The sequence below is a fragment of the Teleopsis dalmanni genome, chromosome 2, assembly GCF_002237135.1.
Source record: "Teleopsis dalmanni isolate 2A chromosome 2, ASM223713v2, whole genome shotgun sequence".
Lineage (NCBI taxonomy): Eukaryota > Metazoa > Arthropoda > Insecta > Diptera > Diopsidae > Teleopsis > Teleopsis dalmanni.
This window is the reverse complement of record NC_051847.1, coordinates 136,702,570-136,716,240: the sequence shown is the minus strand read 5'-3', so window position 1 is coordinate 136,716,240 and position 13,671 is coordinate 136,702,570. Positions and strand designations below refer to the sequence as shown.

General features: G+C 25.1%; 1 protein-coding gene across 1 annotated transcript in view; it reads left to right on the top strand.

Annotated features, from left to right (window-relative positions):
• The window catches only part of LOC119685755 (DNA replication licensing factor REC), a 58,524-nt gene extending 50,532 nt beyond the window's left edge, over positions 1–7,992 (top strand). The window contains exon 6 of the mRNA XM_038100133.1: positions 7,614–7,992. Within this exon, the coding sequence (XP_037956061.1) occupies positions 7,614–7,983 (370 nt within the window). The 3' untranslated portion in view covers positions 7,984–7,992. The remainder of the gene's footprint in view (positions 1–7,613) is intronic.
• The last annotated feature ends 5,679 nt before the right edge of the window (positions 7,993–13,671 follow it).

Here is a 13,671-nt window from a genome sequence, read left to right as displayed (position 1 = left end):
TTAATTAGATATAAAGTTTAACATTATTTAATATAATATGATCGAATATATTTTATTGTGATTTAATTTATGTATATATTATTATAATTTCTATTTATATCAATTTAATTAAATTTAAAATAATTTGTCAATATTTGTTTTAATTTATTTGATAATAAAATAATGTGAATACTAAATAATTTATTTTATTTTAATATTATTTTATTTTTTTTTATTTAGATTTTCAATTAAATTTCATTTGATTTTATTTTAATTTAATATTTATTTATTTATTCATTTATTGTCAATATTTATTTAATTTATTTAATTCTAAATTAATTTAGTTCATTTGAATCTAAAATAATTTAATCTATATTATTTTAATGTTTTTTGAGTTTTTATTTTTTGGTTATTTTTTAATATATTTCAATAAAATGTCATTTGATTTTATTTTATTTCATAATTATTTGTTGTTAGTTCAATTTAACTACATATAATTCTTTCTTTCAGGTTCGTTCAAATTAATATTTAAATTATTTTATTTAAATAAAGTTTAATTTTTTTAATATAAATTTAAAATAATTTAATTAGTTTTAAAACATCTTAGTTTGTTTTGTTTTAGTATATTATGATTAATATAAATAAATATTTATTTATTTATATTTATAATATAAATATAAATAAAATATATAAAAATGATTTTTGGATTTAATTTTTTATTATATTTATGATATAAATATAAATAAAATATATGAATAAGATTTGATATAAATCACAATGTCTATTAAATGTCATTTTATCATTTATTATTTTATTTGATTTTGTCATTTTTATTTTATTTTTTTTAAATTAAATTTAATATATTTTTTTTATTTATGTATTTATATTCTATGTCTTTTCAATTTTTTATTATAGTTATTTCTTCTAAATATATATATCTTGTAAGATTATTATTATTCAAATTTTAAATAATAATTTCACTTAACTAAATTCAATTTTCTAAGATTTGATTTAATTTAATATACATATTTTTTAATTTTTTTTTTTACTAATACGTAAGTAACATATGTATTTGATATATATATACATATATATATAATATATATTATAATATTATAATATGTATATTTGAATATATATATGTGTTAAATGAGAGAAAATTAATATGAAATATACAAAAAAAAAAAATGTATAAATATATAAATTAAATTAACTCTCAAAAAATTGAATTAATTTTTGAAATTAAATTATAAAATTAATTATTATAAATTATTAGTTGAAAATTTCCTCAAAAAAATAAATAAAACAATAATAATAAATTTTTATTAGCCAAATATTTGTTGTTTCAAAAAATTTTTAATTTAAAAGATTTTTTTGTATAAACAAATTTATAAAATATTAAAATTCGCTTCACAACATATTTTTTTAGTAATTTAATGTGGTTATTATAATTTATATATAATATTTTATTTTTTAATTTATTATATAAATAATTTATTTAATACATAATTTATTTTAATGTTAATTATTTTTTTTTTTGGTTTTTGAATAATTGGATGATTATCCTGAAAATGGTTTTTTTTTGTTTGAAATATAAATTTTTCACAACACTTTTAGTTTCACTTTGGGTTTTTTTTTAATTTCACAAAATAATTTAATTTCTCTGAAACCTTTGAAAAAATATTTTTTGTTCGAAATCTGATATTAAACCGTTCACGTCGACAGTTACAATAAGAATAAATGCGCACGGCCAGACGAAAATCGTTGTAAGTTAACAAATTCAGAAATGAAAAACATCGATCGATTCTTTACGGGTTCGCAAATTGAACAAAGAATCGAACTAGTTGCTCTCTGCTTTCAATATTGTGGTTGTTGTTGTTTTTGCGAACATCGTATATCTTAAGCGATTTCAAATATATCACAAGATGTTTCAATATTTTTCGCTAACAACATCATTATTATCATCCATGTCGACAAATATATCTGCTAATTTAATTAATCTTAAATGATCTAAGAAAAGTAAATAAAAATTTTGTTTTGGAATTTCTTGTTAATATAGATTTACTATTTAGATATAAATATATATATAATTGTATATATCTATACATATAAATATGTGTATGTTTATATATGTAAATGTAAATGTATATTATGTGATTGCGTAGTCACGGCTCGTTGTTTTTTTAATTATGTTGTAATACAGGATTTACAAATAAAATTAGCATAAATTTTTACAAGAAGATGAGTAATATTTGGTAAAATTTGGTAAATAGAAGATTTTGACATTTTGGGATGACTTGTGTTTTTTTTTTTGACAAAGCCTGAGTGCTTTGTAAATATGTGAAATATAAAAAAAGTGTCTTATATCCGCTATTAATTCTTAAATATTAAACCATATAAGGTGCATTAGCTTACTTTTAATGATATTTGATAGTTTCGTTTTTCAAATGAAACGAATTCAAAAAACTATCAGTCTTCAGTCTTTAAAAGCAATTTCTTCAATAAAAACCTTTTTGGAAAAAAATAAAATTTTGCTCCAATTAAAAAATCTATTTATTTGCTTTTTTGTAAGCATTTATTGCTTATAGAACAAAATATTTTTTATAATTATGAAGTTGTAAAATTCATTACATAAATATTTCTAACGTAAACTCTTAAACATTGAATTTTAATAAAGGAAATATTAAGTTTAAAAAAAAAATCAAATCACTTATGTAAAATAACAGATAATATTATTGTTGTTTAAATTTTAATTGCAGTCAAATGTAAATCCAATAAGGAATATGAAAACACAGATCTTATCCTTTGACTATAATTATTTATGCATAATATTTAACTCTAATGATAAGCTTATTTTTGCTGTTACTTTATCTAAAACTTACATTATGTTATTTATAACATAAGGTAGGTTCAGTAATATCTTATGGATTTCATTAAACGAAATAAGGTTTTGGATCTTCAATGAATATATATTGTGTGTTTTGCTTACATTCTTAATTTACCCAAGATTGAATAACTCTTTTCAAGAATAGATACTATTTAACGCGTGTTCGTCAAATAATAATTACGTATAATTTTTATAAAGAATTTATAGGTATATACGTATACATTTAACTTCTACATATCTCATTTTTAATTTTTAGCAGAATCCAAAAGAATGAACAACATAGGTTGGTTATGATGTTCATTGAGTGCGTTTTTAAATTATAAATTCCGGATACTTTGTACATATCTTTATATAAGAGTTATAGCGAAATCTAAATTTGCTATCTCTCTAAAATCTATGTTCCGTGTTATCCGAATCAAAGTAATAAATATAAAATACATTAAGTGCCATGTTATGTAGTGTCATGGGCTTGCCATAAGCAAAATTGTTGTTTTTAAAGCAAGTTATAAAATTGAGAGTGAGAGAAAAAGCAATATGTCGGTTCAAATTTGGTAATGAGAGCCGAGCCTATATGTAGCTCGTCACTTAGACAAAACAATGTCATTTGAATCTTTTAGAAGTAAATTATTACAATTTCTGTGACACTGTACATAACATGCATTTTCGTCAAAGCCCAAAAGAGGTAATTTTGACGAGCCCATTACACTCTACATAACATGGCCCTAACAAAATTATTGAACAAATTTTTTCTAACTCTAATTTCATTTTTTTCTAAATTTATTAGTAGAGTAACTAAATATTGTTACTATCACTGAATACTAATTAAATATTTTTTATAATAAAAAAAAACCCTTCAATTTGAAATAATTGAAAATGTTGCCAAAAATTAATCAATCCATTAATTAATATATTAATAAGGCTATATTAGACAAAAACAGTTTACTGATCCCAATAGAGCAGAGCACTGAGATCATGGCTTATCTTTTGTGATACTAACCAACCACAACTGGTTAAAAGTTAGGGTAACCAACCCTAACTGATTAAAAGTTATTCTGACTCAGCAATATCTTCCTGGCCAATATATAAACGGGCAGTCACAGAGAATGTGACCAGATGTCTTATCTACTTTATGTGGATGAATTCATATTGTTAAGCACATGCTATAGTAGTGCGTTATATATCCTGCCAGAAATTTTAGCGCATTTCTACTTAGAAAGACACCTTGCAGCAGCTACACTCCAGTTTAATAAGGACAGATTAATTATATAAAGCACTCGTTTCAATAATATTAAGTTTTCGATAAGAAATACCATTAAGGATCACGTGGATTATACTTAACAACATACCAATGCGCTCAACGTCTTCTTCCCTATTCTCAATTATGCGCAGAAATAATATATATATTTTTTTCAATTATATGTAAATTATATTTTTTAAATACAGAACAGATTAAATGTCAAATCTTTTTTTAAATCTAATCATTTTGTGGCTTAAAAATAATAAGTAAAGAAACATTACTGAAAAATATTGCGAATAATATATAAAAATAATTAAAAAAACAAACAAGTACATACGTACTTAAAAATTAATAATAAGAAAACTAAAAACAAAATCAACAAATAATTTTAATTAAAATGCCATACATTTATTTATGTGAATATGTAAAATTTGCATAATTATTTTTATTTAAAATGTAAACCGAAACATTTGTAAACCGAAGACGTATCATCTTCTGGGGAAACTACACCACGCAAAAGCATAAAAAATTAACCAGTTTCATTTATTCGCAGATCAGATCAGATACTTCAAACGTTCTTAACGTTAACTTTGATTTTGCCTTATTTTAAATAATTATTTGCTTAGTTTATTTTCACCAATTCGGCAATCGAAACATTATTTTCATATTGTCTTAGAACTGCAAGTCACGTCTAGAAGTACTTGAAAAGAACACATTTCGGCATTCAGCAAATTTTTGGGGGTTACCACATAAAAGTGTCTGTTTTCGAAGTGGCAACATATGTCGCACATAAGATTTCGGCTACTAATTAACAAATCACGGGTTTCTCGAAATACGTTAATTTCTGCAGTTATTAAATAATTAAATTTTAAGTATAAATTAAGTTTTAAATATAATTTAAGTTGTCAACAAATTTACGTTCTATTAATTTATTTTCCAAATGTTGCATATCAAGATTTGATTCATCAAGATCATTGATTGACTGACCTTAGGAAAAGTGTGTGATCTATTAATTTGTAGATCCAGAATATTTCCTACGCTTTAAAAATAAAAAAGAATTATAATTAACAATAAACAGGTGTCATATTATACGAACCATTCTGACCATGAATGAAAATGAAATTATTTTTATTTATAACATTTACGACATTTGCAGAGGCTTGGTATATAGATTTTCATTTATTGCTAATTATCTCGGTAAAACCGAGACATTAAACATTAACTGTGATAAAATAGTAAGGCTGTCATCGTTGTACAACAACTTAACTTTAAGTAAGGTCATTCACCTTTATTTGATAGTGAAAATTGTAATTTCACTACCGATTATTATAAAGTTGAATTGAGGCGGTTTAATAAATAATTTTGTTGATATCGGAAGTCAACTGAATACTTATACTTATAAACCTTCTCTGATGGTATTGATTAGAGAATAATATTTTCTACCTACTTTTTTTATTTAATTAAAAGATAATTAAGATATTCCCGATTCAATCCATAGCTTCTATAGTATTGGGTTCGGAAAAAACTATTCGCTCCTATTTTTATCGGTTGAAATGCAATTACTTTGAGACAGCTTCCTGACAAGCGTTCATGACCTATAACCGAAAGGCAATGAAATACAAAAGTAAAGTTCAAGACCTACATCATGTTGGTAGTCACAGTATCGCTAAAAAACTGAAGATAGATCTTAAAAGAAATTGCACTTATTTTGATGGCTACGGTAATATAAATTTTATATTATATTATAAATTATTGTATAAAAGAAAATAACCTATGACAATGTTATACGAAATTAGTTTAAATTACAAAAAGATTATTACAAACCGTAAAGGAGGCTGGGTCTGACGATAAAAAAGAGTGAGTGAGTGGTCGTAAATAATTATAAGGTTTAGAACAAGACATTGAAGATGGTTGGAAAAAAAACTTTCGAAGTTCATGTAATGTTTATAAACATTGACCATAAAGTTTGGGTGATTTTTTAAACAGAACACTGGTTTATAGAACGGCATGAGGTAAAACTCAGTCTACTGTTAATGTCTCCTGTAGTACATGTATACCGGCACCCGGTTCTGATTTGTCCAGAACCAGGCTTAATCTTTTGGGTGCCCTCTCCTTTAACACACTCGCTGATATTTCCAGCATTAGTATTGGTCATACACTCGCATTTATCAATGGTTGCAGTTGGTTCTAATATAACCATTCTTCTACATACTATAAGGAGAAATTGTGAAATAAAAGCGATTTCTTAGCAAACTGAGGAAGATTTTTTATATCCTCAACTTCACCTAATCTGACCTAATCTTGACGGTATTCAATGTATAGTTCTGGTATTGTAGCGTCAGACTAATTTATGTTGCCATCTGTAGAATACTATTGCGTAAAAAAACCTCAAAAAAACTACAAAATGCACTTACACTCCGAAAGCACTCCGAAATTCTACAACCAATCTGAAATAGTTCGAACCAAAATTAATATTAAAAACTCTTTAAAATTAAAAATATCAATTCTTAAAAATGAATAAAAAACGCCAACTTTCTCCCCAAGCCCATACTATATATAATCGTTACTTCTAAACAAAAAACACAAAGCAAATATTTGAGATATTGTTGTAAGTTAATGAAATCATATATAATTTTAATGAAATCAGATTATAAATGCTGATTTAAGTTTATCAAACTTTGCACAAGTATATGGAAAATATATATAATATCGGGTTAACTATTTGTGATTCCGAAAGTAGGCAAATATAGAACACATCAAGAACCGAAATTTCGAAAAAATTTTGATGTTAATGTATTGTTTGCACCTCATAGGTAGTTGTGAAAGATTACATTTTTCTAATATTCTCAATAGGACATCTTACAGTACGGGATCCAATTAAGGTAAATTTATGTGACTTATCGGCAAATTGTGGACAATAGTTCGGTCAAGAACTTGATGATGGGTCATCCGCTTTACAGTCCCGACTTAGAACTCAATGACTTCTTCTTTTTCTCAAACATTAAGAAAAAAAATGCGTTGACACATTCAAAACCCCGGAGATTCGAACTTCAGAGTAGTCTCGAAAATGTCTCGAAAATTGGTTCAATCGAATGTATTGATCATCATGGAAAATACCTCAAAAAAAAATCGATTTTCACTGATTAACCACTGTGCTTTTATTTTTAGGCGCAAAACTTAAAAGGCAGGTGTCGTATATATTACTACAACTATTGTGCTAAGTTAGAACCATGAAATAGATAGTCTTTCATATTGAGAAACTTAGCTGACAAAATATTTTAACTAATTTCTTTTTATATAATTTAGTTTGTGTTCTTGACTTTATCTTTAAGATATCAAGTGGAAGAAGTCTCTATTAGTAGATATTACATACCATCTTGTTTATAATTAATGATATAGATTTTATTCATTAATTAAATTCTTATAAATATGTTATGCCCTCAAAGCACTTCAATTATTTTTCACCCTGTATTATATTTTTTAATCACTTTTTTCTTTAACACTTTTCAGCAAACTCAAAGGACTTATTGGCTTAGCACAGGCACGTGCCCGACTGGACTTCTCACATCAAGTTAACAAATCACATGTACGTGATGTTTTCTGTATAGTGAAACATAGTTTGGCTAGCACTGAAGCTGGTGAAAGCATTCACACTACACCTGGACAAGGCAGTAAATCTGCCATGATTAAGACGTTTTTGCAACTACTGAGAATGCGTTCCGATGCTGTGGGGCGCCGCGTATTCGAATTTGAGGAACTGAAAGAAATAGCCAAGCGTGTGGGCATCAATGATGGAATTAAAAATATAATTGACACTATGAACTATCAGGGTTTTCTTTTAATAAAAGGACCTAACGTTTATGAACTAATAAGTGATTAAGTGATTATAACGCAAAAAAATATATGTACATATATAAATTAAATATGTAAATATTTAAATTTTTGTTAAGTCTATTTATTTTTAATTTTAGACTTAATTTTAAAATATTATCATTATTAACAATATTTAATAAATTGACTGTTATTAAGCATAATATTATATATAAAACTTAATATTGTATATGTATAACATAATAATATTAATAATAATAATATTAATAATATTAATAATATGATATAGTAATATGATACAATTTATAAAACTCTGATGTGTTATTATATGGTATATATATACAAAGAATATCGAATTTAATATTAAATCATAGTTAAATGATTAAACTTACTTAAATAATATTTTACCTAATAGTAATAGATATATAATCTTCCAGTATATATTTATTAATAATACGCGTAATTTTTAAACTAATTTATGTAAATATTATTGCTAATAATAAACATTCCTCACATTTGTTTATATTTTAATTTACAGATTACGTATATTTTATTGTATTTATTTTTAAAACTCATTATAAATTTAATAGTATATATGAGAAATTCTCGTTATTATTCAATATTAATTAAACGATTTCAATTCAATTCTTGTACTATTTTGTTTACTATAGAGTAAATACTGTTGTATAAATAAATAAGCGTATTTATTTTGAGATGTAATTTAATTGAAATATTGTCATTTAAATTCTGATTTCATATGTCAATTTCGTGAAAATAACAACACTTAACAGACTGGCTTTAATGTACAAATATTAGAAAATTCTGGGTGGGCAGTTCTGTTAATTGGAATAATAAAAATTCCATCTCATCAAACAATGTATTCCATCTAACGAACTCCATTTCATATCTACCTAGAATTATTCATGTATACACCCTACGATCAAGAATTTAGGATAATACTCTATACAGACAATATAACATAATAAGCATTTAGTAATATATTTTCTTGAAGTATTAAAGATAAAACTTAATTAATTTTTGTTTATACAATGAATCTATTAATAATTCACAAATAATACATTACGTTTTTATAGCAATAAAGAAACTTAATGAGTTTAATAAAATTAATAAATTAATTTAATTTTAATGAATTGATTATAAAAAAAAATGTTCTCTAATTTTGAGATTGGGAATCTCGTTGTTAAGTTGAGAAAAAATTATTTTTTGGACCTAGATTATAATATATAAATAATAAAAAAATTAATTAATTTCCTTTCATATTGATAAATTGATAAATATTTTATTGAGTATAAATAAACCAACATACAAATAACAATAGACTATATGTTCTTTGTATAGCCTACCTACAGCAATACGAAGTCTCACACTTCTGTTATGATTTTAACTCTCCTAGCTTTTAGTGTATGGAAATGCAATCATATGCAAGTCAATAAAAATTTAATAAAATTCTATATTAAAGATTATATCCGATTTAATAAACCTTTTTAATTTGTTTTCTGTCCATTTTTGACCTTTTGTATATAACAAAACCATGACGAAAAGAATTCCGTTAATTTGTGCGCCACACCATATATTCATTGAGCTTTAAATTTAAAATAGATGAGAATTAAAAAATTGCAAGTTATATTGTATAAATACATATTTAATATACAATTAGTACAATAACACAAATATATATAATTTTTCCAGCTAAAAAAAATATATAATATATATAAATACGAGTACATAAAATTTAAGTATCGAAGATCGAGTTAAACTGAGAACTGTACTGAAGAACGCTGAAGTTTACTGAAGAGAGCAAAAACGTCAATAAACGTGTACCGAAATGCAATTCATAGCTTTTAGTAATATGTTATATGTATAAACCTGACACAGAATTTGCAGGGTCAAACTAAAGTCAAATATATTAAATAAAAAGTATAAGTAGACATAAGTAGTCGCAGTTCCCGACTTCCATACAATAATTCAAGTTAAATCACTCTTCATTTAATAAACTAATAAATCATATGTGGTAAACTATCTGAGAGAGAGTTAATGTGTGCTGTGAATATTCTATATCTTACATTTAACCAATTCATATCTTAAATTAAATCCAACTTATATGTGCAGACATATGCGGTATTATCCAAATAAAAAAAATCTTAGAAGCGTATATTGTTTGCAATTCCTTAATTTCAATACTCGGAGTTTTTGCTTTACATTATCTTCTTTGAGAGTCGGTACCTAGTTAATTTCTATGAAAAGTCTTTTATATCATATTATTAAATGATATAAAAAGAATCGACAATATTTTGGTTCATATTTAAACAAAAATGTTTAATGGAAGTCAATTTTACTTAAGTATATATAGGCCATTATTTATGACCTCTTACCATTTTTCGGGTATCTACATAATTCCATCGGTGAAGAACTTTTATGGTTTATCAGCGAAAATCTTGTCAAGTCATTTCGGTTCTTCAGTATGCCAATATTTTACCATTAAGAGAAGTTTGCAGAAGACCACATAAACATTACAAGGTCACAAGATCCGGGCTATATAGTAGATGCATTAAATCTTCTTTTCGTCAATTTGTTCCGAGTCATCAAAGATGTTTTGGTGATTTATTTTAACATATTATTATGATAATCTACTGAGAAAACTTTCATTTAATTATATTATTTAAAATTTTATAACTAAAAAATTGTGTTGTCTATAATTTAAGAAATCCCGATACTTTTTTAAATTATAATAATTATGTACTACAAACTCAACTTATTGAAAATACTCTTTTTCGCAAAGAATATATAGACTCAGTTATTTGAAAAGTTTTGATATTAAAACTAGTTGAACCAAAAAATAAAGAGTGGGATTGGACTGTGATTTCTCTGGAGCAACCTTCTATTATAAACAACCTTTTCCAAAGCACTATTTGTCAATATAGCTTAACATTTTTTCATGAATACTATCAATAACATATGGATGGGTATATATATATACTTTATACATATTTTGGATATATAATATTGAACGCAAAATTGCTTTCCTTCTACTTCTGGCAAGCATTTACAATTTTTTTACAGCAAACACTTGGTTGTTATTTTAAGATTAGAAAAATATCCTTAAAATTATAAACAAAATAATATTTTAAATAAATAATTTTATTAATAATAAGCCTAACACTATAAGTGTTATAGTGTTTCTTGCAAAATATCATCTTGTTAGTTATTATCCATAACTGTTTTGTTAATTAAAGTATATATCGCCATTCTTTATATTTTATTTTCGATTGCCAAAACGAACTTATTTTACGTTTAATTTCAAATAATTAATATATTTAATAATAAATAATTAAAATTTATTATAATTTTGATTGCAAACAATTTATTTGTAACAAAAACTAATTCACAAATATCGAATTTACCAAATTGTCCAGCTGTCAAATTATATATTAGAAGTCTATCGATAATACTTACTTACTTACTTACTCCCTTGCAAATTGTCATCAAAAATCTCATCAGAATCATTTAAAATCATCAAAATTATTAAATATCGGTGTAAATATCGTGTTAACAGGAGCCCATGCGTCTGTAGTAGGCAAATTGTCTGAGAAAAATTTAGCAAATCATTTGCTCATATAAGCACTCATAAGATTAACTACCCACTTGGAATTATTCTAAATTATATTTGAGTTAAATGAGTTGACCCAGCAGTAAATGTCAGTAATGGCAAATGATTAAAACAATTTGTAATCGTAATTGCTATATATAGTTTGCTTGTTGTTAATTATATACTATAACAATTTTATTATGATTTTTATAAAATAATTTTATAATTTTAGTAATAATTACATTTAATTTTGAATTTGTTTTTCGAATAAATTATGTTTTTCTTATATTTTATTTTCCGGTACAGGTCACCTTTTATAATTTTTTTATATTTAAAAAATTTTAAGCATATATAAGTATTAATCGCAGAGAAGAACTATAAAAAGACAATGACAATAGTCTTCGTAGTAGGTCCTGAAGAAGACTTACTACCGAGGATAGTCTAAATATCGGAAATGATTTTTAATAAAAAAAAACATTTAAAAAAATAAACTAAAATAAAATATGCCACAGTAATATAAATATCTAGCCCGTTTCATAATCTACATGTTTTCTAACTAAAATCCCAAGGAATGAAATTGTGTCGCGTCAATTTTGAAGTCCAGAGTCAGTGTTAATTAGCCAAAAGACCCAAAGTCATATTTGACTCGTATGTTCGCACATTTTTCTGGAGTTTTGTTAATTTGCAGTGAAAGTTCATTAACGATTTCACTTGCTGTATTATATTAGAACAAAATCATAAAACAGCTGTAAAATAATTGAATCATTTAATTATATTTTGATTTTTAATTGTTAAATTTTTATTTTATATGTTTCATATAATTTAATTGTTTATAAACGTTGTAGAAAACATTGTTTTAATTAAACAATTAAAACACATATTATATGTATATATATTTTTAATGAATCAAATTATTATAAAATACAATCAATAGATTAAAATGACGGTCGTGTTATTTCATATTCGTATAAAACTTTTAAATTGTATGTTACTGTGTATAAATTGTATATAATATAAAATGTAATATAATAGGGTTAAAAATTTTGCCATGCTTTTTCTGATTACAAATACAAGCTGTTTTAATTGATCTTTGCATAATGTACCAGTGGGTTAATAACACTTATAGAGCACTGAAAGTTTGTGCTGCCTTGGCTATTTCTGGATAAACACGATTAGTCATCGATTCTAATTTGACAGGCACGAGTTCTAAGCCTGGAACTTCCAGTACAAACAATTTATATATGGACTATAGACTCATTGAATATTTCCTAAGATCACCGATGATTTCTACGTAGCAATACTCGCAACAGCGTTGTATGGTCAGCCAAATTTCAATAAATTAACTAAATTTTTGTGTTTGTCTTTTCTTTCTTTGCTATTTGAAATCCCTCTAAATTTTAAAAAAATAGCTTTTTTGTCATTATAAGAAAGCGTAACTATTTCGGCAATACTAATAAAAATTTTAATAACAATTAATGTGTAGTAATGTAGCATATAACAACAATTATATATCTGGCATTACTTGTGCATATTTTATTAATTTCGTACTGGGTCATTTATTGATTTAATCAGTATGTGTACAAATGCACTCATTTTTACACACATACTTGGACACTGCATTAAATTGCAAAATTCTGTGTATTTGAGTAAATTAGTTTCATTCTCATGCTACTCTTTCAGCCGGTTCTTACAGTTTCTTACATATGCAAAATGTTATGCGTAGACAGCAATGCGGCAAATTATTCCCTTCAACTAACCTGTTCGACTGAAAGAGTAGTGTGCATTTTATTCATTTCACTCAGGTTTTTCTCCGTTTTGTGTGAAGAAAACAGATAACATTTATTGTTGCTTGGTAGTATTGTTGTGCTGCTGGCGTTTCTGTGCGCCTATTCCTTAGCAGTGCTTTTGTGATTCGATGAATGTGAAGAATTTGTTGTCGTTCACAATCAGAGTCCACACGCAGTCAAAGCGAACGAGCGAGCAGCCGCTCAATGTTTTTATAATCGCTTTTAGTAACGATAATTTTCTGTAGCAAACAAAAATCGCCGCCGCCTCCTAGACTTTATCGAATCTGGCACATTCTTTATGGGAGTGTCAATTAATTAAATTGATAAAGTAAATAATAATCAA